Source organism: Spea bombifrons, chromosome 6 (genome assembly GCF_027358695.1).
Source record: "Spea bombifrons isolate aSpeBom1 chromosome 6, aSpeBom1.2.pri, whole genome shotgun sequence".
NCBI lineage: Eukaryota > Metazoa > Chordata > Amphibia > Anura > Pelobatidae > Spea > Spea bombifrons.
Genome location: NC_071092.1, coordinates 45269667 through 45295454, shown reverse-complemented (window position 1 = coordinate 45295454; position 25788 = coordinate 45269667). Strand labels below are relative to the sequence as shown.

The window sequence follows — 25788 nt, the reverse complement described above, 5'->3', positions numbered from 1 at the left end:
TATAATATAATGTCGCTAAAATTGAGTTTTTTTTTTTGAGTTGCTACGTTATTGGGCTGGAATCTTAAATGCCCTTGTTTCATACCATAAAAAAATGAATTCTTTTATTTCCCGCAGATGACTCGGCCCCGACAGAAGAATTTTACTTCTCTGCTATCAATGAAGAACCCAAGTTAGTCTGGGGTATTTTTTAAACTTATTTAGATAAAAATATTATATATATTTCTATAACCTCCCTCTCTCTCCAGGGGGTGTTAAGGGTGTTGAGTATTTAGACAAATAATTGATTATTATTATTATTACTTATTTTATTAAATTTTTTTTAATAAAATGTCATTTTTGATGGCTCGTTCAGGGAGGATGCACAAAAATCAAATTTGAGGCAAATATTTCAAAATTCTAAGAAACCAAAGACAGACAACCTAGAAAGCGACAGGTCGGTACATCTCTTCACATGTTTTTAATGTTCCATTACGACTTGATTATGTTTTGTGTTTTAGGATTACCGCGTCTTGATAGAAAATTAGTTCTCTAAAACCATATGAATTGTATCGTCACAGGATTAATATCGTAATATGTGTGTGTATATATATATATATATATACGTGTGTGTGTGTGTGTGTGTGTTTTTATATATATATATATACCGTATATATATGTATGTAATATCTGTATTTCCCAAATGTATTCCTGTCTAATGAATCTGTCATTTCTTAGCAGAAAGATGCTTAAAATATTTGCCAAAGAAGAGAAAATTTTCAGAGATAAATTCAAGGTAAGGGAACTAGACTGTCCTGCCATTAGGGGGTGCGCTCGGCGCCAGACCCGACCAAACCGGGGTCCCAGAAGGCACAGGGACCTCTGCGCGTCCATATAATGTGCTCCTGGGAGGCTTGTAAGGGCAATAGCGGAGGCATGGAGGGGGACCCGTCCTGCAATGAACCCCCAAGGTTTCCGATGGCGGCCCTGCCTGCAAGTTCTAGTGTAACCATGAGATGTCTTCATATTGGTTTTAAAACATAAGTGCGCTTTAATAATTAGTTCTGAATATTTTTATTGAAAATGAAAAGTTTTGGTCTACATGCGATTTGAAAATCCCAGCTTGAGGACAGACATCTGGATGAAAAATTAATGAAACTACATTTTAGGCAACAATGCACATAATTTCATAATTTCAACGTATTTCATGGTTTGGGTGTGTTTTTTGTGTTTTTTTTTTTTTTTTATTTAAATAATAAAATAGCAAACACAATTTTTTTTTTTTTAGACATATAGTGTGTGTATAATTATATGTATATTTTATTATATATATATATATAATGTGTTGTGTGGCTTTTTTAAAGTTTAGTTTTTGGTTGTAACTCTTAATTATGAATCAATTATAAGTTGAGAAGTTGGATTTACCGGCTGTGTATATTACTGGGTATAAAGTGTCGCCACCTACAGGATCTGTCTTATTATTGCAATGAAAATCTTTAAAACACAACTCTCCGTTTTTTTTGTTACATTTTGATTCTACGAACGAAAGAACGAAAATCATTTATTCTCTGTTACCTGGAATTGAGATTTTCATACCTTTTTTGTTTTTTTTTTTCTTCTATTTTTCCAATTAGTACACGTCGGATATAGTGGTCAGTACCACGGCTGTAGTCAATGAATTTACGTCGGCGCCCCCAAAAGGCAAACTTAATTTGCCAGTTAAACCTGGAGAAAGGTTGGATGTCATAGATGTCTCTTCTGAAAATATGATCATATGTCGCAATTCACAGGGAAAATGTAAGTTCAAGTATTTCTGCTCTGATTTAAAAGACTGCAAATCATTATTATTATTACTTTTAAACTATAGACCAAAAGCATAAAAAAATAATAAAAATAAGCATGTCCATTTTTTTTTAATAAAATGTTCTTCCTGTTTGGCACTCTGCTTGCACTCCATGCTCTAAAGTCAGCTCAACGAGTCTCTTATTACATGTTAAATGACCTCATAATACCAGCATTTATATGATATAATAATATAACTTATCAAGACTGGTGGGAACGGCCCAAAGGGGTCTCCGCCATACAAAGACTATTATATCTTAACTATTAGAGGGTGCTTCAAACTTTGAGATAAAGACAATGTAACAAATATTTGATTTCTATTTTTTTCTAAACAGCAGATTTAATAATTAATAAATTATGTTAAATCTTTTTTTTCTCTTTCAGTTGGCTATGTTCAGATTGAATGCTTAAACTTCGAGTAAGTTCACTGCCACTTTTTGAAAACTGAATTGTTTTGGTTAAATACAGAATTTTCTGTTACATACAATCACACATATATAAATGTATGTGTGTATATAATATATATTTCACACACAATATATAGTGTGTTTGTGTGTAGCAGAACACACTGGCAGACAATGCACCCATTGTAAACTGTCCACAACACCTTTACATGCAGATGCAAGCCCCATAATAGGAACACAGAAAGGACCCAGTCAGGTTGTTAGTGCTTTTTATGCAAGTCCCCTGGTGCAAAATTGGCAAGTTTAATGTATAGGCACAAAATTGCCCCCCTGACCACTTTTGCCAGCCATCCCGGGAACTAAACATAGTTTTTGTTTTATTGCAACACTATCTGAAAGGTAATACTTTTGTGATTGGGCCCAGACTGGCCATCCGGCACGCCAGGCTAATACCTGGTGGGCAGCAGGCCACAGCACCCCGTACTCTCCTGGTCTGGCGCTGCGGCGTGTGGCCGGCAGCTGTATTTGCCTGGACGCATCCTAAGCAATCATAAAACCGCAACGTTCGGCAGCACTTATCCCGCAGGCAGCCTCGTTTTATGTTATATGGCAGTCGCTGCCCTTAAAACGCCAATACAGCCCCCCTCCAGCCTGTTTGTGACCTTCAAGTGAGTGCACTCATATTAAAATATCCATACTACTTCAGAATTTCTACATTTTCTACATTCTGTTCTGCATTCTTCTTACAAAGAATTTCATGATCGTTCGCTTGAGGGACGGGATGAAAACAAGTGATCTGTGCTGGAAATCTCTATTGAAACATACTTTAAATAGTTAGTGAAAGCGTGTACAGATGTAAGATTTGTGTGCTTTATGTCCCTTTTCTGTCTGGATCCGTATATTTTTGTGATAAAGCCATACTTGAGTCCAGCACTGAAATATGTACACGGTTAGAAGAATTAATCATTCCTGTAATGACATTAATTATCTCTTCTTTTAACAGGAGCCGAGAATGCAAGTAATGATATGATGAAAAGTGTCCCAAGACCCGTACGAAAATTACAATATATATAATATATATATATAAAAATATATTATAAATCTTGTCGAGGAATAATAAATAATGTGGAATAACTGGTTATTGGAAGATGGTAAAATATCTGAACCTGACACAGCGTGAACAATTAAATGTTACCGATAGAACTGATGCAAATGCACAGCGTTCGGTTATTAAACGAATGACATGCGGAATTCTTACAAATATAATATCTGTATATGTATGCAAAGCACTCATTTGTAAATAAAATATATCAAATTGGAGCCCATGCGTGGTGGGTTTCAAATGAAAAAGTGATGTAATCTGTGTACTTATTGGTATGTCTCTGCCTAGAAGTCTTTTAAGGTGGTGTGTAGGCCGGGACTGGCCACCCGGTGGCCGACAGCATCGCACACTTCTGTGTGCAGCCGCCTGCTGGATACACACAGGCGACGGTCTAACAGCATAGTGTGTATCCAGCCGTCGGCTGCTGCTGTTAAAGATCCAGTTTACACCACAGCGGGGTCGATATAGGTCTCTGCTAGTCTATCCAATGCTGCCTGTGGTGTCAGGGTGGGGATTCCATTCAGACACTTTTAGGATAACCAGTGCTCACATGAAGCACAGTTACACCGACTCGACCAAGAGACGGCAACAGGGGAGCACGAGGGCAATCGGCGCAAAACTTATGGCGTACTGGGTATGTTACTGGTCCTATAGGTTAAAGGATTTAATTACAAACTGGTTTAACCCCTTAATGACAATCGCCGTACATGTACGGGTTCAAAATGCATTGTTTTCAATGGGTTTAGGAACTGCCCGTTGTCCTTACTTTACAATATTTCAGTGATTTGGTAATGAGGTTCCTGACTTGCGACATCACAGATACCTTCATGTTGAGTAACGCCTTGTCTTATATCAATAAATTCATAGAACAAAATTTAAAGTTGACCATATTTGTCATCTCACTTTCTTTATTTCAATCAGTGCAATCAAAACTCTTCATTCAAGGTGCTGAACAAAAGTGTCACATTTCCAACAAAAAAAATAATAAAATCTGAAACTCATTCTCGTTTTTATCCTAATTTTTTTTGGCAAACCTATATGAAATGAAAATAAACACTTTGACATTTTTCAATAATAATAAATGTTTTCTTATAAGGATCTAATTCATTAAGTTGAGTCGTGGGAAGGTCAAAACTTAATCTCTGCTAACCATGCAGTAATAAAGAGCCCTTTTTGGTGGAGAAACTCTCCAGGCCACCGTATTTTCCAACCCGTAAACTAGTATAAATGAAGCTCTGTTGAAATTCAGCCCTGTTTTCCCTAATTTAACAATTTCTGGAGGCTCTTGGTAAAAGTTCACAGAAATTACCCCAAAATTCACATTGAATAAAGGTCCATTGCTAAATAAGTAACAAACTACAAATTTAACAGCCAGAACAATAGGGGGTTATTTGAAAAAAAAGAAAATTAAATTAAATTTTAATTTAAAAAAATCTACCTAAACCTTACAAATTAAATTTCTATTCATATGCAGAAGACATAAACCCTATTTTTTCTTCTGCAATCTCTGTTTACTTTTTGGAGTGTGTGTAATATATATATATATATATATATATATATATATAATTTTTAATGTTTTTAATATTTGACTATATATGCCCTGCACCAGATAACCGGTTAAGGATTGTCATCTAACGATAATATGGCTCCAGTCCCTGATTTACGGGGAAATGATACCGTTATAATATTTGGTAAATGATGATTCTCTTGGTTAATGATTGATTCTCTGAAATTAAGGATTGCTAGAAGTCCGGTAGAAACCTGACTGCATTTAGAAGATGTGGGACAGGATTTTAGTGACATTCGGTTTATCCACAAATAAGGTTGTTTTTTTCTTCTCAAAATCATTTTTTTTTTAAATCATGTATTATACGAGAGAAACTGCCTTCTGTGGTTGTTTATTTCAAGTAGAGTTAATAAAGATTGTCTCGACAGAAATCTCCTGAAACGCATAGTTTAGTGGATAAACCAAATATTAATATTTTTTTTTAACTAAATGCACCATTTCTTAATACCCAAACCTTTCTTTAACCACGTAAAATTTCCTTTATTTATAAATTTACAGAGATTCCTTAATGGTGTATTAAAACTTCAGCGGGCCGAAGCCTGACCTAGTAAATCGTCCCGGCATATACCCCCGTGGAACACCCGCTCTGAGCCAGGAAGGTACAGACCCTCCATGGTGTAACTGTGCCTATGACAAGATAGAACCCCCTCGACCAGCCCATTAAGTAAGTGGTTCGCAGAGGAGCCCGCAAGGACGAGGATCGGCGCCCAATTTTCCAATAGAGGGGCGACTACCTCCCGGATCTGCCGCCTAAGTTCGGAATACATCACTGGAATTTCTGTGGAATATCTACCTATTTTTCTTAATCCATAACTATTTTAGAATATAAAGTGCATTTACCGAATCACCTGGTAAGAATATCAATACCAAGACGGCTATCGGTGATATCAGCGAGGGTTTAAAGGCTCTATAAGTACAATATATATGGGTTTGGTGTCTCTTTAAACACTTTTTCAACCATCAACATTATTAAACTTTGTTTTTTTGTCATTCCTGCGATTTGTGTCTACATATCCATAAAAATATAGTCCGCGACGTTGCTGGCCAAAGCGTTCTTAGGAGCTGATTTCATTAACAGGCGAATCTCTGTATATTAAAATCATTTCTTAACGCCGCGATACAATGTCCGTCACGTGACGACTTTTCCTAACAGAATACTTTCCAAATGGTGATATTTAAATATATTTAAATATAAATGCTGTGTATTCCAGCACTAATTGTTTTAATAGTTTAACAGGATGACAACGCACTATAAAAATAAAAGCTGCTATTCATCATACAACCTATTATAATACCAAAATAAATAAAATATAATTTTCCATTTCTATTGATAAATTAGCGTAATGTAAATAAATCAGTAGCTTACTATATAAATCGGCACATTTTTTTTTTTTTAAAAAAAACCTCTTGTTTAAAGAAAGTTATTACAAATGGATTTAAAAGAACATTTTCTATAGTATCCACATTTAACAGCAGCTCTTTAAAAATTAAAATTGTGTGCAGACGCTCGATTGGTTGAACTGTACACAATGCCCAAGTCAAACTTTGTATCGCTAAAAAAAAATTATATTTACATTGCCTAATTAAATAATGTGTGTGTGAGTGTGTGGGGGGGGTCACTCAGCTTTTTAACGAGCTAATGTGGTGATCAAACTGGCACACATTTCAAAGAAATCCATTGTATGGCTGCCTGACCGGGGCGTCACTGCCGTAAAACTTCCCGTAAGGGAGCCGAAGAGAGGCGCGCTTTGTGGCAGACACTCCGAGATGGTTGAGTCGACGCTCAGTCTTGGTCTGTGCAGGCCGGCAGCGGAACAGGTACGCTGGGGCGTCGAAGAGCCGGATTTATGTTCCATGGCTTCATCTGCGAGAATAATAAAAAAAAAAATGCATAAAAATGCAAAAAAAATTATAAGCTTCCAGGAGTGGAGGCCTGTAAAGAGACCTCTTTTTTTTTCTTTTTTCAACTTATAAACCTATAGTACACAACGAGTAGAAGAAGCTGTAAAGTGAGTTTGTGTCTGAACGGAGGGAGCATACTTCAGTATGCTTTCTAGCGCATCCTCAATAGAACTCCCATTCGAGTCAATGGTCGCCTCTATAAAATGGCAGAAGCTGCAGCCAATCGCATGCTTGCTATCTGATCGCTGATGTTTTCCTAGCATACATGGGATTGGCTGCTGCTTCAGTTACTCCGGTGCGAGTCCTACTGAGCATGTGCAGAAAGTGTACATAACTAATACTTCATTGCCCTGACGTCGGGGCAGATCCTCCTTCCCTAAATACTGGAACTAATTCAGCCGTACCCCTCAACAACTTTGACATATTCCTTGTTAAAAATAAAAACTTTTCGCTTTCGAAGGGGCGAGACGCTTGAAATCTTAACCTAAAACGATGTATTTATGACAAATGTGTTGTACTGCATACATTAACGGACATCAAAGCCTCCACATCTCGCTACATTTTAATAGAGTGTACGTGATATCGATAACCTTTTATATGTCTGCTCAATTTCCCTAAAGCGTCTTGAAACAATGTGTCTTACCGTCAATGCTTTTGAAGTCCAGCAGATAGCTGCGATTATCGACCTGGTACAGCTGAAGGCTCATTTTCACGTAGTGGCCGGTCACTGGGTTTTTTCTTCTCACCCTCAGATGATACGGGTTCACCGCCTGGGAAAAGGAATTAGCCGACAGCGTAAACGGGGGAAAAAACAATAAAAGGCATTTTTATTTTTGGTATGGCTTTGAAGTTTGCCTCTTCTTGTAGCTTCCACAATAACATCTAGAATAGGATTCCGTAATCCCAAACTATATTGCTTTATGTTTTGCGTGCGATCATTCATCTTGGCAACCAGGATAAGGGTCTTTTTTTAAAAAACTGAAGTCCCTGCGTCATTATTTTTTTTTTTTTTAAAGAAAGGAAACCCCTGAGCGGGCTTGAAAGATAACAATGAAATGTGTTGATACATGCAGCCATGCCTGTACACAATCACACACCATGTGGGTTCGTTCTGTACATCACACGCTTAATAGTAACAGAGACGTGCAGGTCATTAAGACAGTGCACACTTTTTATGTAGTAAAAGTAAACTGCTAGACATTAAGTGGACTTCCTTAATGATGTTATGCTTCTTTATCGACTCGTAGATGGCTGATGTAACATAACTCACCTTCCATTCGAAGTCCAGCTGCTTCATGGCCCGGTAGACTTCTGCCATAATATCGTACGGTTTACTCTGGCTACGGATTCCCAGGTGCCATTTTGCTTTCTTCACGGCCAGAGGTTTGGGTCTGGTGGTGTTCAGCGCATCTAAGGGACATCTTGCTTTGGGGCTATCTGCTACTAGCGGAGGCATTCGTTCCGGATGTGGCTTGATGCCAGACGTCATGTGCATGGAGTATTCGTCCATGAACGAGCTTGTGGGTGGGCTGGATGCCAGGTAGAACTCGCTGGCTTGGTTCATAATTCTTCGGTTGTCTATTATGAGGTGGTACGCTACAGCAAGCTGGTCTTGAGGGTCACCGCTGTATAGACTGTTCATGACTTCCGACTCTGTGCATTCGAACTTTTCGCACACTTCCTTTATCGCCTCGTCGTCAATAACGTTGGCATCATACGAGGGGTCCTCGGGAAACAAGTAGCTGGGCAAATCCTGCTTGAACCACTCGTGTTCTCTGTGGAGTAGAAATAACCGAAATCATCAGAACTTTCTTATATATGAAAGTCTATGCAAGAAGTGAATGATCTCTAATCTTATGGGCGATGCAAAAAAAAAGCTATATTTCATGGAAAATGTAATACTTTTAAGGGAAGCTGTTTCGACAAGATTCTGTTCATGTTCAAGGCCAAAGGTGAGTCTTTTATGTATGAATAACGTGCCTAGTTATAGTTACATAGTTTACAGTCTGTATAACACTCACTATAAACACTTCTCTAATGCAATTTTCCATTGCCGAGCTTTGACTTTCTTCACTACACTCCGCCTCGACCTCGACAGCCGATTCTCCTCTAAAATCCATACTAAATACTGAAATTAGATTTTGTACACATGATAGTCTTCTAATACTGTATCCATTTATATCCTTACATGCGTCCTTCTGGATAAGACGTCCAGATTCGATGAGAATGCCCTTCGAAACCTTTTAAGACTCTTCATTTTACTTACCGTCTCCTTTAACCCCGTAAGTACAATGGGTTGTCCTTAAACCCATTCAAACCAGTGCATTGTGAGCCCGTACATGTACAGGCTTTGTCATGAAGGGGTTAAATCCTCAACTACACCAACCTTCCCTAACCACTTTTCTCTGGCAATTAATTACTCCAACTGTCAGAGGACAGTATTGACCTCCTCGATTTCTCAGTAACTGTCCAAAAGCTTAGAGAGCTTTTTGAGACTCTTAGTCCAAGGTCTGTGTATGAAACACGTCTCATTTCCAGAAAAAAAAGGAAGACGTGAAAAAAAAAGCCCCTTCAAACATTGGTTTCCAATGACAATTTTTTAAATTCCTTTCTGAAAGGGAAAGGTCACTAAAGTGTTCACAGCTGAGCAGCCGTAAAAAGTTAACAAATGTTCCTTGATGTTGTTGTCATCTAATTGAGGATGTGGAAAATGGTCCGTAATCCAATGTTCCATATGATACCATTTTCTTTCTATGGTAACTCACTATTGATATCATAACAAAGTATTAAAGTCCTATATTTGTATAGATGTAATTGTCTACTCTTTGGGATTGTCAAAAGGAGTAAGAGATTTGGAATAAGAAATGTCATTTTATGTTTACATTCTGCATCGTGAAAGATCTCGTCAAAGGTAGCAGTTATGATAACATTATTTCCACACTACACCAATACTAAACACACACATGATTGATTATATATATATATATGTATATATATATATATATAATTATATGTACCTGAATCTCACGTATTAAATTACTTTTTGTACTCTATTTACCAACTACTGCACCTTTTGGGGTTTATTCACTAAATGGAGTGTTTTCAGGAGCATAGGCCTGTTTGTCTTTGGGAAAGTACGTTGAATATTAGTAGGTTCTTGACATTACCTTATATCTTTGATTGTAGCGCGTTTCAGTGGGTCGACTTGCAGCATGTGCATCAACAAGGTAGCAACAGAGCGATTCAAGTACTCGGGGATGTAGAATACTCCTCCTCTTATTTTTTTGAATAACGTTGGAACGTGTTCATCGTCGAACGGGAGAGTCCCGCACAGGAGGGCATAGAGTATTACCCCACAGCTCCATATATCAACCTCAGGGCCAGCGTACAGTCTGCGCAAATAAAAGTGATAAAAGTTTGGGCTCAATTCTCAGCTATATACACATGTAACAATACGAGAATTGTATACACTCAATCCTTAATAATGTTATACGTGGGAGAAAAGGTTTGGGGTCACTCAGCTGTAACAATAATTGCAAAACGATTTTAAACTTTAACTTGGATAAGCGAACAAAAGGTGCCATTGGAACACAGGAGTGATGGGAGTGATAAAAGGCCATTGGAGCAAAGGAGTGATGGGAGTGATAAAGGGCCATTGGAACACAGGAGTGATGGGAGTGATAAAGGGCCTCTGTACGTCTATGAAGAGATTCCATTAAAAATCAGCCATTTCCAGGTACAATAGTTATTTACAACATTAAACCCATCTGCACTGGATTTCTACAGCCTGAATCAATGTTACTGGAATTAAACCAGGCACAACTTTTACTCTCTCTTTTTTTAACTATATATATGCCTCTTTTTTATATATATATATATATCCCTTCCAGTTTTAAACCATATCAGATCGTATCTGGCATACACAGTATACACTGTCATGAATAGCTACATTTATGACATCCAGATACATTGTAACAGTTCCAATAGATGTATTTACAATCAATTACCTTTCCACAAAGGGTTAAATAAATCAAGCAAAATCCATACCTCCCTGATATGACTTCCGGCGCGGCGTAATTGGGAGAACCGCAGCTGGTGCGCAGGAACTCCCCGTCTGACATCATGTTAGACAGTCCTAAGGAGAATTATGCCAATTATGCATTAAATTGTTTGAGCTTTAAATTGTAAATGAGATGTTTATTTTAACTTTGTTGGTCTATTAGTAAGGGATCAGGAACTTTCAAAGCAAAGTTTACTATATAATGTATGTCAGGTATGTGAAAATGTATGGAGTCTTATTTGAAGTTGAGACCCTTTATTCACCCGACTTAGAAATTAACTTAAACTTAAATATGTTTCCGGATCTCAGAGGTCTCCTCTTTAGATGAAGAGGCCCCTGACTTAAGCTAAAGACTTCATTTTCCCTTGGGATAATACGGCTATAGCTATTTTTTCTGGTGTAAAACTTCTACAACTCTGTACTTAGAATATTTTCCCCAAAAATCTAAAAAATACAATAATAAAAAAAAGTTTTAAAATATCGAAGAGCAATGCATTTCCCTGGCACTAAAGGGGTTAATGGGGTGGCAAAAAATTAGATTTTTGGCATTTTTGGCAAAGGGATCATTTCCTTCTGGCTTTCAGTGGGTTAAACACGCAGTGTTCTGAACCAAGCTACGGAGATAACCTTCAGAAAGTGACCTGCTTCTTGGCTGCGTTCCTGGAAGGCTTGCAGAGTCACATACCAAAATCTGCAATCTTGGCATTCATCTGTCCGTCCAGCAACACGTTCTCGGGTTTCAGATCTCGGTGGACGACCATATGCCTGTGACAGTAATCTACCGCGGAGAGGATCTGCTGGAAGAGGCGCCTCGCCTCCGCTTCTTCAACCTGGAAAACCATTAGCGTTACTCCAAAGTTACAAAGTAACCCAACGTTCTAGTGTTCTGTACAGTGCAAAACAAGCCAAAACAGCAAGAAAAGCCTTAATTATGGTTGGAAGGTCCCTGAGCCCAGGATAAGTAGCGTATAAGCAGAGGGGCTTAATCAGTAGGTGGCCCTAGGCGCCGTGCTTTAAAAATGTAAAAAGATCTGTAGGAAGGACATAGAACGCGAGTAGCGTGATGGACAATGAGAAGAATATGGATGGAAAGGATCTAAAACTCCTAAAAGTTAAGAAACCAAATCAGGGCCAGACTGAGGATGCCTAAACGGCCCTGGCACTTTAAGGCCATGGTCTACTAAATGACATGCGTGTTGCCTCCTGCTGGATACATACTTTTTATAGTATGTATAAAGCTGGGAGCCGCACATTGCAGGACCCAATCCGACCCAATACTTCATAATGCAGTGACGCGCTGTATAGATGGTGGTCAGGAACATGTATTAATTAGATGCGTCCTGCAAAAAAGGCCAATATGGCTACTCCATCTGGTAGTGGCTAACGAAATAAGAGCAGCCTAGGGAGAACGTGACCCCCCACCCTGCCTCCTTGCACATTTGCACTTCTATGTATATTCATTTATATCGTTGAGGTATATTTGAAATGCTGGCCTAAAATAAGTTGCTTGGATTACCCGTCCATGTTTGCAGATATAATCGAATAATTCCCCGGCGGACACGTACTCCATGACCATGAAGAAATCCGTCGGCGTGCTGATAACCTGGTACCTTGGGAAAAATAATATAAATTCAAATACAGTAGGAATATCGCCCGGTAATACAGCTCTGCCTCAGGGCAGTTAAGTTGCGGAATTCACCAAGTGACGTGATTTCAATTAATATTTTCAAAAACATTGGATGCCTTTCTAGGGAGGGGGGCACACCGGCAGTTACAGCAATTTTACTTTAGCCTAGATTATTTTTATCCAGTGAATTGTTTTAAAGTAAAAAAAGTTGTCTTTTTATTGGGTTTTTGCCTTCTTCTGTATCAACAGCTATGGGGTCTTGGAAGGGTCAAACCTGATGAACCTTGTCTCTTATTTTTAATTGAAATGCTCTTCTTTATTATTATTATTATTATTATTATATTTTTGGTTATTTTATTTTTTTAATAATAATAATTTTCTTCAATATATACTTGTTATTTTTATATGCTACCGTTACAATGCACCTGCAGGCCCAGACTGGCCATCTGGCACACTGGGCAAATGCCGCTGTAGCCATGTCCACTCATTACCAACACTGATGTCATCAGGTGGCTGCTGGCCTTAAAGTGCCAGGGCCGGTCCATCATCCAGCCCTGTGCATCTTGGTCACATAATTCCTAATATTTCTATCCTAAATCTTAGATACAACTTTACTTTGGGAGACATATGCTTATCCCATGCACATATAACTTCTCTCATTGTATTAGCCTCTACCATTTCTGCTGGGAGGCTGTTCCACTTATCTACCACCCACTCAGGAAAGAAAAACTTCCTTACATTACCGTAGCACAGGAAGATGCATTTCTCTGTAAGGTGTGGTAGGTAATATTTTATGTATGTTATGATAAGTGTCATGCTATTTTAAGAATCCCTGTAACCTCTCTGTCTTTGGTTCATTTTACAAAACAAGTATTACTGGAATACACAAAGAGATCTGATTTCTGTAATGTTTATCCTATGATATATATTCTTGCTTGTAACAAAAAGAGTAATTCTTTATATTAGAGGGTAACATAGTAACTAAGATACTTGAAACAAAAACATAAGGCCTTACATTAAACACAAACGGGAACATAGAAACAGAAGGCCAATCAAATACACCCACAGGTTACATTACACCTAAAGAAAAGCTGAAAAGAGTTTAATGCAAACATTTTCATTTCTGAACTATCAATATCAATATAATTAATCCCACTTTAGGTACATAGATTAATTATGTTGTTATAATAATAATAATAATAATAATAATAATAATAATAATAAATCTATGTATGTAAAGTGGGATTCATTATATTGTGGTCGTTAATAATTATTATTATTATTATTATTATTATTTATTTTTTTAAACACAGGGCACCAGTGGTCATTGACCTGGAAAAAAAAAAACATTTATATTTTAAAATGTGTAACAACTGTGTTTAAAAAAAAATCTATATTTTAATATAAATAATAATAATAAAAATATAATTAATCTATGTACATAAAGTGGGATCAATTATATTGTTAATAATAATAATAATATTTATTATTATTATTTTTTTCAACATATAGACCAGTGGTCGTAGACCTAAAAAAAAAAAAATACATATATGTTTGAAGATGTGCAAACACTGGTTCCCTGTGTTTTTTTTAATGGACAAATCTATATATTTTAATATTCTGACACTTACAATTTGATAATGTGCGGGTGACGGAATAGCTTTAGATTTTGAATTTCGCGCTTGATTTTGCCAACAACGTCCAAATTCCGGATCTTCTGCCGATTTAAAATTTTCACTGCAACCTTATGCCCTGTGAGCTGATGTTCGCCCACTGAAGAAAGAAAACATGCGTTAAAATCTCTCTCACCCCATATACATGAATTAGATTTAAAACGTGGTTCTATTATCAGATATTTGATATTAAATGCTGGTCGTTTATAAAGCATAGACACATTTTCATGGTATTCCACCCGGTAAAAACAAGGCTAAACTCTGGTATAATCTGGTATGGGTACCAATCCAGCCCTGAGGCTAGAATATAAATAAAATGAAATGTGAAAAGGTTATCGCCGTAAGATAAGGACTTTATTTGCCATACTGAAAAAGTAGGAGGTATATTCTCAAATGATTATTAGAATTCTTATTATTATATTTATTTAATAGATTGTCAGCAGCTCGTGCAGCACTATTACAGCGGACGGCAAAGACTAAATTAACAATAACATTAAAATGAACAATATATAAAATAATGTATCGCTTTGTCTCAGTTTGTCCATTCTAGTCTTGTCATACCCCGAGGGAATATATGTGTTGTAAAATGTTGGTGCTATATAACTAAAAGATAATAATAATAATAATAATTATAATAAGCAGTAACCTGAACAAACATTAGATAATTCTGAAGAGGACCCTGTTCTGCCAAGCTTACGCTCAGTTAGCAAAGTCATATACGGTACTAAATACTCATCAATGAAAAAAAAATAATGTATTTTATAGAAACTGACAATACTAACTATAAAATCCGATACACTTTATTAAATGACACCAACATAAAACTGGAAAATGATGAGATTTGCTCTTTAAAGGCAGCCTCCAGCCATCATAAGGACTTTAATGTAGGCCGTGCTGTGTGGTCCCTTTAAATTTTTATGGCCCCCTTTTTTAAAATGCGAGGGGTTAATTTTGTCTCCAATCCACGAATTGGCATTTTATTCCCCAACATCTCCTGCAGATCGCTTCCACGTAGAATAGTCCCACGCAGAAACCGCTTCTATTGATTTTAATGGGAGAGCTTCCCTGCCACCGATTGGCTACTTTAAGCAGCCAATCAATGCTGGGGAAACGGAACCACCGAGGGGTAGTTGTGTTGCAGCTCTGGAGCTGCAGCTTCCCCAAAAGTGAAGTGACTTTATATTTTCTTATTTATATAGGTTGAAGAACGCTCTTTAATATGCGTTCGTTGTTGATCCCTGTAACCTGCACTGTACATTATTTAATTCAGATTTTATATTATTCAACAAAACCATGGATACTTTTTCATGTATTTGCTAAAAACAACTTCCGCTGGGAAACATGCTGCGATGTGTTTGTTTTGGTCTGTTTTGGACGCTATTTTTAGCAAGGTTAAAGGATCCTCCAAGAAATAGCTCATAAACAACAATTACCCAAAACATCTACATCTTGTTAATAAAATCCATAGGTATTCCTGCAACGGATTGCGAGGCACTAAAAGCTTTTTTTCGTAACGGCATATTACTGGGGAATATTATTTGTACTCATTTAAAGAGAAAAAGACACGATCGTGGGAAAATATTTTGAAAGTAGGTACATATTTATATTGTACAGCGCTGCGGAATATGATGGCGCTATACAAATCGGTATAGCTCGGGCTCCCAAGAGGTTCTGCAGCAGCCGCGGACGTTGCGACGCAGAGATCTCCTCTAAGGCTTTCACCTTCCCTGCTTCGGGGCAAACCGTTCCTCGTCTATAAATACTACAGAAGACAAGCCGCTCGCTGCCATCTCGGCCGGCGAGAACGATTTCCCATCCACTTCCCGGCAGAAGCCGTGCCAGCCATTCAAGTCCCATTAGAGATTTCTGCCCCCCCCATAACACTGTTTGTTTTCTCTGCTGGCCACAAGCCAATCAGCAGCCTCATTAGTACCTACTAGCACTCTACTGCCCTGATTAAATACCCCCAGCACTCTACTGCCCCGATTAAATACCCCCCAGCACTCTTCTGCCCCAATTAAATACCCCCAGCACTCTACTGTCCCGACTAAATACCCCCCAGTACTCTACTGCCCAAATTAAATACCCCCAGCACTCTACTGCCCTGATTAAATACCCCCAGTACTCTACTGCCCCAATAAATACCCCCAGCACTCTACTGTCCCTGTAAATGTCGCTCGCGCTCTGATGGGGTCTTGTCACAAAACATCAAATTTTTCCGCCATTACTTTATGCTCGGTGACAGAACGCAACGTCACCCCGAAACTCAAACAACTGTAAAGACTCAAAACCTTATTCAGGCGCTGGTCTCGTCTTAGATTCGGGAGCCATATGCCTACCCCATGCATGTTTAATATCCTCACTGTATTACCCTCTACCACTTCTGCTGAGAGGCTGTTCCACTTATCTACCACCCTTTCAGTAAAGTAAAACTTCCATCCATTCCATCTCCGCCTCTGACCCTCTGGTGTTAGATTCTGGCCTCTTGTTGTAATATTTATCCTCCTTGGAAATAATCTCCCCTCCTGCACTTCATTAAATCTCTCAGGTATTTGGAGCTGGACCCTCCTCCCAGCGGCCTCTCACTAAGCGGACCCCCTGACCCTCTCACGTTACCTTTAATACTAATTAACCCTAAATAGAGTACCGGAAAGCCCCCATATCCCCCCTTGCCTCCAGACCCGACGGCAGGTGCATTAGTGCAAAGCCCGTTACAGTGTATCCACTTTCTCCTCCCTCCCGACGTTCTATACACTGACAGCAAGGTACGCTCTATTCACGAACCGAGATGCGCAAGGACTGAGGGGGTCTTCCTGTATCCCGCGCCGTGCGCAGCGTTACGCAACTTGCGCAGCTCCCCGCCCTGCCTGTTAGCAGCGTCTCTCCTCCGCACCGAGGCGATAACATTGCGCTAAGCGGCGAAAAAACGGCCGCGAAATGTACTCAGCTTTTCACTTTGCCGAAGGTGCCGACTCCCAGCGTGTCCCCCAGGATGTAGTGTCCTATTTTAACCCGCCCGTCGTGCTTCTGCTTCTCAGCCATCTTTGCATGCCGCTGTCCCTGTACCCACAATGCAGCTGGGAGAGGCGATGCCCGGGACTGGCATTTGTCAAACCTGACAAGCCGAACAGCTGGACGGGGCGGGGGGGGGGTGGCACCGGTCAGGAATAGCCCCGGGGACGCGGTGGGACATGGGGGTGGGGGGAGGGCTAAGAAAGGGCAGGGGTTTAATTTACTTCAGCGAGGTACTCCCCCTGCCTGCCTGCACCCCCCCCGCACACACACCGTCTATGCCACTCCCATCACCCTCAGCCAGCCACCGTGCCCAGCGTGTTCTCTCTCTCTGCAAGAGTCCTTTCCCTGCCTCGGGGTGATGGGAACGGAGCTCCACATTTCGGGGTACCCGAAGATTACATTTAATTTTCTCTTTTATGCCAAAAAAATTACATGATATAGATTTATACTGGCTTTGGGATTGAACAATGGCTGATTTACCTGCAATATATATATATATATATATATATATATATATATATACATACATTATATATGTACATATATACATACACACATACATACATATATATTTACACACGCATTTATTACGATTAAGTTCATGTATATAGATATATACCGTGTTTCCCCGATAGTAAGACACCCCCGATTGTAAGACGTATCGGGGGTTTCAGAGGGGTCGGCTAATATAAGCCGTACCCCGAAAGTAAGACATATGTCTTACTTTCGGGGAAACACGGGGGATTTGCCTCCGGTGACGTGCGGTACAAAGAGTGGGGCTGCGCCAGAGCCCCCTTCAACCTAAGCTTGTGCGGGAGGCTGCTCAGTTCAGGGGATTCCGGGAGCAGCGGCTGCGGGGGATCGTGTGTTTGAGGCTCGGGTGGACCGAAGCTCTTCCCCGAGGAGGGATGAGTTACCCGGCACAGTGCTGGCTGCTGAGCGCCCGGTTGCAGAGCACTGAAGGGCACGGTGACCGGGGACAGAGGCTGAACCTCCCGGCGGGCGGCGCGTGGCTGCGCGTCCCACGGTCTGTACGGGACGCGGGAGTCCTGCGGGCTTTGAGGGAGAGTCTGTCCCGTGCAGGTGAAGCCGAAGAACAGCCTGTCAGCTGCCTGGTACCCGGGGCAGAGTGCGCAGAGGGCGGCGCGCAGGCGCTGGTTCTCCCTAAGCAGCTCCAGAGCTCGCAGAGCTGGGGGGGGGGGGTGCGATGGCCGTCTAGTGATGGGAGCAGTGTGAGGGGTGAAAGCTCCGCCCCCTCGCACTGACCTTTCACCCCTCACGCTGCTCCCATCACTATGCGGCCGTCAGATTGCTGGGAATGTAATCTGAACGGCCGATGCGTGCTGATGCCGCCGGCCGCCTCTGCTTTAATACTTTTTTTTTTTACTTTATATGGCAAGCCGATCGAGCTTACCATATAAATAATAAAAAAAAAGTGTTAAAGTAGCTCCGGCCGGCGGCATCAGCACGCACCGGCCGTTTAGATTACATTCCCAGCAGCCTGATGGCTGCATTGTGATGGGAGCAGCGGGCGGTGGAAGCTCCGCCCCCTCGCGCTCAGACTGCTGCAGCACCGGATGTCAGGTCAGTGGCAATTTTTTCCCAATATAAGACATACCCCGAAAGTAAGACATAGTGGGGCTTTTAGGGATAAAAAGAAAGTAAGACACTGTCTTACTTTCGGGGAAACACGGTATATACAGTATATACATACATACATACGTATATACATACATAAATATATACGTACATACATATACCAAAGCTAATTTTCTGCCAAAATGTCATATTTCTGTGTTACGTCTGGATGGGTTCGGACCACAACAAAAAAAGTGAAGGAAGTGTGATTTCTTTTTTTTTATTATTTAAGATTATCAGCTGTCATTTCACTAAAGCTACGGCGGGGACCGTTCTCGTTAATTAATAAAAAAAAAAATCTTTGCTTTTGCCTAATATTTAATGCTTTTAATACATACAATTTTTATATAGTTGTACATCCTGTATCTAGAGCGATTCTGGTGAAGAGTGCTGTCACCATGGAAACCAATGCAATGTTACTGCTGATTGCTTCACATTTTCACAATATTTGCTCTTTATACACATCTACAGGACTGTCACCCCTATCAGTAGGAGAGAGAGGTCGCTCAGAACACCCTTTATTCCCAGGGCATCTAACAACTAGGACCGTCCAAGAAAATTTAAGGCTCTTGGCAGCTATTGTGTCAGCATGCATATATTTGTGTCAATAAACCTCCCTATTTTATTCTTTCTAACCAAATAATTTGATATACTAAACTATTCAAAAGTTTGGGGTCACTGAGCTGTTTTCATGGAAAACAAGGACATTTCTGGCTGTAACCTAATTACAAAAGGGTTTCTAACGATCAATTAGCCTTTTAAACTTAAACTTGGATCAGTGAACACAACGTGCCATTGGAACACAGGAGTGATGGGAGTGATAAAGGGCCATTGGATCACAGGAGTGATGGGAGTGATAAAGGGCCATTGGAACACAGGAGTGATGGGAGTGATAAAGGGCCATTGGAACACAGGAGTGATGGGAGTGATAAAGGGCCTCTGTACGCCTGTGAAGAGATTCCATTAAAAATCAGCCGTTCCCAGCTACAATAGTCATTTACAGCATTAACCCCGTCTGCGTTGGATTTCTGATCCATTTCATGTTATTTTAATGAACAAAATGTGCTTTTCATTCCATATATAGTATATCTGCTTCTTTAACCAATGGGTTTACGTGGAAATACAGGCTGCAGGTCAGGCGCTTAGTGCCTTATGTGAGGATATAGGTTCTGAGTCTTTACAGCAGGAGAAACGGGCGACTAGACGGGGGCCGGATGGGGCCGATCTGCCGTTAAGTTATGTTTCTCGTTTTCTATAGAATTGGAACACTGGCACATTGAAAGAAAAGGCAATATTTACTAAATGATGCATGCTCCCTTTTCTTTTCATTTCAATTTGGGATTTATAGAAGTGCGACAGCTACAGTAAAAGACCTTATTCATAAGTTTTTGGGCTCGCGTCCATAAAAATGTTAAGTTTCGCAAAACTGAAAACTGGGATTTATCTTCCCCGCGCAGGAATTCACTTCTGTTCCCCCCCCCACTTCTTTTTACCGTAATACAAAATCTATTTTTCCTGTAAGCAGGTCAAATACCCCCCAAAGATTTCTGAAAAAATAAACTAGGATTGATTTTGAAGGGGTTTTGTAGGTTTGCCCCTGGTCACCATTACCCAGATCACCTGTCCCTCCCCCCCCCTCCCCCCGATTCTCCGGCTGAATGGAAAGATTGCTGCGTTCACACATTCTGGAGATGACTTTTTTCTTCTTCTAGATCTGGATATCCCAGCCGTGCCAGGTTATTGCCGGCAAGTATATGTTTTTTAATCACGGATGCTTGGGCTCCCATGAGTTTCCTATGCATGTGTATGAACCTCTACCACTTCCGCTGGGAGGCTGTTCCACTTATCTACCACCCTCTCAGTAAAGTAAAACTTCCTTACATTCCATCAAAGCCGCTGATCCTCTAGTTTTAGATTCTGGTCTTGTTCTAACATTTCTCCTCCTTTACAAGATTCAAGGTCGTCTTATAATCGGACCTCAAATAGAAGTCTGACTACAAGACTAAGATCCAGATCCCCCGCAGCGCCGCAGGGGACCCGGATCCTCCTCTTCGGCAGACGGTGAACGTCTGTGCGATGCACTCAGGCAACCTCCGCTGCTGCCCGGACTTCCGCCGGGGCTTCTATGACGGAACGCCGGCGGCACATGACCTTCCGGTGCTCAGTCATGGAAGTGCCGGACAGCAGCAGAGGTTGTCCACACGCATCACACAGACCTCCACTGGCTGCCCCCACCAGGGAGCACGGGGGACAAGCCTGGGGATGCATTGGTAAGTCTGGGGGACAGAGTGGCATATAAGGGGGTATAAGGCATATCAGGGGGGCAGAGTAGCAAACCGGGGGGGGGGCAGATGTGGATAACTGAGGGCAGGTTGGCAAATAAAAGGAAATAAAAACAAGAAATGCATTTTTTTCAATCATAGTTTTTATTAAATATGAAAAAATAGTTTACATGTTTTTTTTATATTTTTAATATTTACTAATAAAACTTTTTTCTTTTCTTCCTAAATTAATATTCAAAATTTGGGGGGGGGTCATCTTACAATCGAGCAAATAGGGAAAATAAAAGATAATAATAATAATAACAATGATAATAATAATAATATTATCTCGTATCAGAAGACGGAGAGATATAAGATGCGCCTATACGTATGGGGCGTCTTCATTGCAAAACAAAAGAACATGTTCCGGATTTAACCCTTTATAATTCGTATTTAATTCTATGGAGCTGAAGAGGAAAACAAACGCGGAACCTTATCATAAACACCCTTGCTTTTTCCTCCCCAGGTACCGAACATCTGCAGGCCATTAGCCCGGCCTTTCGCTGAGCCTGTAATCCTAGCTCAGCGAATTGATCCGTTTCAGTGGGCTGCCGGCCCCTCCTAAACAGACGGGATTATTATTGTTACTTCTGCGGCAGAAATTGCGGTTTACAGGGTTGTCGTTTTTACGTTTTATAGTTTTATAATGACGTTATTCTATAATATATAAAAAGGGGGGATGGGTGGAAAGGAGTGTGAGGGGTGGAGCCAGCTCTGGAAGGGGGTGGTACCAACCCTGAAAATGGGTGGGGCAAGAATAGTCGGACCGTGGAGCAGGTATATTACTCCCAGGGTGTTAGGGTTAATATTCTTCTATAGAGGGTATCTCAGGGACATTAAACTGCCTCTTTAACCTCAAAAAACTAGAAATCCCAAAAATATTTTCACGTGTCTGCAATACAGAAATCTACAAAACTAATAGTTTTTATAACACGGAAATTTGTAACATAAACGTAGAAGTAACATTTTCCGCACCTTGACGGGAAGAATGCAAATACGGTAGTAAAAGGCTAATGGCGCTTGGCAAGCAACGCGTACCACACACACAAATCACATATAAATCGCCAAAAATGAACCAAAAACACTCTAAACCGGGTGCACTGAAATAACTCTATAATACTGGAACTTAAATACTTATCTAAATTCTAGATTTTTCTGGAAGCTTCGAGAATCAATGTTTCTCTGATTTTTGTTTCCTAAGAAACATTCCCATAATCTATGTATATTTCCACTTGATTATAATCCCCAGCGCTGTATACAGTAATAACCCCCCAGGGCTGTATACAGTAATGACCTCCCCAGGGCTGTATACAGTAATATAACCCCCGGCGCTGTATACAGTAATATAACCCCCAGCTCTGTATACAGTAATATAACCCCCAGCGCTGTATACAGTAATAACCCCCCAGGGCTGTATACAGTAATGACCTCCCCAGGGCTGTATACAGTAATAACCTCCCAGCGCTGTATACAGTAATAACCCCCAGCGCTGTATACAGTAATAACCCCCAGGGCTGTATACAGTAATAACCCCCCAGCGCTGTATACAGTAATATAACCCCCAGCGCTGTATACAGTAATATAACCCCCCAGCGCTGTATACAGTAATATAACCCCCAGCGGTGTATACAGTAATATAACCCCCCAGCACTGTATACAGTAATATAACCCCCCAGCGCTGTATACAGTAATATAACGCCCAGCACTGTATACAGTAATATAACCCCCAGCGCTGTATAAAGTAATGACCTCCCCAGGGCTGTATACAGTAATAACCCCCCCAGCGCTGATGCTTTATGGCAATGCTAATGAAGTCCATTCCTCTATAGCCTGTGTGCCCAGTTGGGTGATTAAGACTGAGCCATTCTATTGTTTCTCACAGGCAGTATAATAAGGAGTCGGGGTACTTGTCTAGCAGATTGGGGGTCAGATAACAGAGCGAGAACCTCATACAAATGGCTGAAAATTATGGGGCAAAAACTACAACGAGTTTAAAAAAGGAAACAGCGTAAAGTATTTTTAATCTGATACAAATCATTTTTTTTTAAAAATGGCCGCGGCTCCCCTTTAGGATACAAAAGGAAATTGACAACACGCGGGGGTAACGCTTCCCCCCCCACGCACTTTACGCATACATTTAACAGGGGGCTCCTTTATATTCCAAAACCTAATATGTTTTATTGCGCTTCTTTACAACCTATAAACTCCAAACATACTAAAGTCATTATTAATAACTTCTAATAATAAAAAAATTAATAAATACATCGCCGTCTCCACAAATCACAGACCCACCGAGCGCTAAGAGCCGCCCGCGTATCAATCGCGCTAATTTTTCATTCATTTTCAGATATTTATAGAGTTCCTGGATTTAATTGTCGCCACGTGGTCGGCTTACACAAATAAATGTAATTTTTATTTAATAGTAATCGCTTTGCAGCGCACGCCGCTAAATATTTTCAGAGTAGAAGTCTGAGGTAAACACCTGTAGCTGACAGGTTTATTTCGTAAGACCCGGCGGGTCCTTGTTTACGACTCGCGCCGCCGGCTTTAACGCGCAGGTGTAATAACAGAAAAATGAGTAATTCCAGGAATAACGTTATCGTAAACCCGCGCAATAAGCGTTCGTGAAACCTCTCCTTTCAGGGCCCAAAGTGTTAGCAGTCGCTCTGCAGCGGGGGGAATGATTTAAACGTAACACGGCTGCACGGCATAAGAAAGCATTGTTAGGTACCCCCTTTTTTTTGTTTCCCGGGTCTGTCGATGGAGTTGGGGCAATAAATCTTTCACTTTTTTTTGGGGGGGGGCAGTAATATATATATAATTGCGAGCGCCACCTCATAAAGTGGATCTGTCACAAAAATGTAGGGCGAGACCGCACACGAGCGCTCGGCGAAAATCGTATAAAGAGTTACTGAAGCGGCCCGACGTTCCGTGCTGTACGCGAGATTTACAATATTATATTAAAGGAAAATGTACGTCAATGCACACGTTTAACCCCTTCACTGCTGGTTTTTTTTAAGTACCCTAACCACCCTGCGTTTTTTGTTGTTGTTGCCATTTTAATCAGTTGTTGGTCTCGTCTTAGATTCAGGAGCCATATGCATGTTTAAATCCCCTCACTGTCCTACCCTCTACCACTTCTGCTGGGAGGCTGTTCCACTTATCCACCACTCTCTCAGTACAGTAAAACTCCCTTACATTCCATCTAAACCCCCTAGTTTGAGATTATTCTTTATTCTAACATTACTCTTTGTTTGAAATAACTTCCCTCTTGTACTTGGGTTGCTATGGTGATAAGAAACACTTATTATATGTAATCACTTTTATTGGTTTTTTTTACTGTGAAACTGGGGGGGTTCGCTCCATACCCTCTTGCCTGATGTCCTTAATAATAGCTCATTGTCTTCTACCGAAACCCGCATTTTAATGATGTCTTTGTCCTGCTATTGTCATGGTTATTTAACTTTCACTAAGTTTCCTTTATTAATCTCTCAAATCAGTGTCACCTGTTTCGCTCTGCCCATTATGTGTCACTTTCACTTGAATTTACTTAAAAAAAATAACGTTTTGCACATTTAAAAAAATCTTTAAATTCTTAAAAAAATTGTTTTATAATACAATTCAGAATATAAGGAATTTTAGACATATATAAGACATGTGTAAATTTATATATATATATATATATATATATATATATATATCCTAATAACAAATCTTTAATTTCCTGATTTTAAAGATCTTAAAGATTTCCCTTGGAAGTAGATCATTTAATGATATATTACATTCACATAAGATATAATAGATAAAAAACAGGTTATTAAAGTTTACCTTACAGAATTGCCACTGATGACATCATTCCGTATTTTGCTCACAAAATTAATGCTATCAGTATAAATTGCACAACCTAGGTCCAAAATTAATAGCAGGAATTTATTAATAGAAAGTATTGGACTTAAACAATTCTCTTTATTTTCAAGCAATTTTTACATTATAGAATTGGAGACAATTTACTTTACTGAGAGGGTGATAGATCAGTGGAACAGCCTCCCAGCAGAAGTGGTAGAGGGTAATACAGTGAGGGTATTAAACATGCATGGGATAGGCATATGGCTCCTGAATCTAAGGCGAGGCCAACGACTGATTATGGTTTGATGTTTAGATTGGGTGACTAGACGGGGGCCGAATGGGTCTGATCTATATATTGTAATATATGTATATTTGTGTTTCACTAATGTCTCATTGCCACTAGATGGCAGTCTTATACTTCTTAAAAAATTGTGTCAACCCCAAAAAAGGTTTTCCAACTATTATTAAATAATGTGTCGCAAGAGGAACGGAGAAAAAAAATTGGGCTATTGTCTTGGTGTTCCCTTAACTGTTACAATCACTTTAGTGTAAAAATTGTTCTATCTCCCGTCTTCTCTCTTTTAACAACATTTCTCCTTTATCCCATCGTGCAACACCGCAGAAAATGGTGGTGCCATTAGAATCAATAAATAATACATATTGAGTATAGGTGCTTGAAACATAGAAACAAATTATAAAAAAAATTGTGTACTGTTGCTATGCAAAGCATGATCATCTCCATTCTAAAGTGTAATATATGAATGTTTGAGATTTGTTTTTTGCCTAATATTTGTATTTTTTAAACAAAACCT

General features: G+C 39.9%; 2 protein-coding genes and 1 long non-coding RNA gene across 4 annotated transcripts; 1 reads left to right on the top strand and 2 right to left on the bottom strand.

Moving 5' to 3' along the window:
* Nucleotides 1-45: 45 nt before the first annotated feature.
* Nucleotides 46-3575, top strand: FYB2 (FYN binding protein 2). Of its 2 annotated transcripts, none has more exons than XM_053469245.1 (6): nucleotides 46-172; nucleotides 356-436; nucleotides 721-775; nucleotides 1614-1776; nucleotides 2206-2239; nucleotides 3229-3575. In XM_053469245.1, the coding sequence occupies exons 3-6, from the start codon at nucleotides 725-727 to the stop codon at nucleotides 3245-3247; spliced, it is 267 nt and encodes an 88-aa protein (XP_053325220.1). In that variant the 5' UTR covers nucleotides 46-172; nucleotides 356-436; nucleotides 721-724; the 3' UTR covers nucleotides 3248-3575. The 2 variants fall into 2 exon arrangements, with proteins under 2 accessions (XP_053325220.1, XP_053325219.1); XM_053469244.1 differs by having other exon boundaries at nucleotides 718-775.
* On the bottom strand, nucleotides 2316-2903 carry LOC128500183 (uncharacterized). Its single transcript, XR_008354897.1, has 2 exons — nucleotides 2801-2903; nucleotides 2316-2724 (listed from the first exon to the last, which is right to left on the bottom strand). It is a non-coding gene; the product is annotated as an uncharacterized LOC128500183 (long non-coding RNA).
* Nucleotides 3576-6099: 2524 nt separating the features above from the next.
* On the bottom strand, nucleotides 6100-17244 carry PRKAA2 (protein kinase AMP-activated catalytic subunit alpha 2). Its single transcript, XM_053469809.1, has 9 exons — nucleotides 17105-17244; nucleotides 14115-14256; nucleotides 12373-12466; nucleotides 11542-11686; nucleotides 10844-10931; nucleotides 9964-10188; nucleotides 8067-8571; nucleotides 7440-7566; nucleotides 6100-6758 (listed from the first exon to the last, which is right to left on the bottom strand). The coding sequence occupies exons 1-9, from the start codon at nucleotides 17196-17198 to the stop codon at nucleotides 6523-6525; spliced, it is 1656 nt and encodes a 551-aa protein (XP_053325784.1). The 5' UTR covers nucleotides 17199-17244; the 3' UTR covers nucleotides 6100-6522.
* Nucleotides 17245-25788: the final 8544 nt, after the last annotated feature.

Excerpts from the sequence above, each read along its gene's own strand:
- FYB2 (XM_053469245.1), top strand. The coding sequence starts at position 725 with ATGCTTAAAATATTTGCCAAAGAAGAGAAAATTTTCAGAGATAAATTC. Across the intron at positions 776-1,613 it reads TTTTCAGAGATAAATTCAAG|TACACGTCGGATATAGTGGT; the intron begins GTAAGGGAACTA and ends TTTTCCAATTAG. Across the intron at positions 1,777-2,205 it reads TCGCAATTCACAGGGAAAAT|TTGGCTATGTTCAGATTGAA; the intron begins GTAAGTTCAAGT and ends TTTCTCTTTCAG.
- PRKAA2 (XM_053469809.1), bottom strand. The coding sequence starts at position 17,198 with ATGGCTGAGAAGCAGAAGCACGACGGGCGGGTTAAAATAGGACACTAC. Across the intron at positions 12,467-14,114 it reads CACCCGCACATTATCAAATT|GTACCAGGTTATCAGCACGC; the intron begins GTAAGTGTCAGA and ends ATTTTTCCCAAG. Across the intron at positions 8,572-9,963 it reads GCTACAATCAAAGATATAAG|AGAACACGAGTGGTTCAAGC; the intron begins GTAATGTCAAGA and ends TCTACTCCACAG.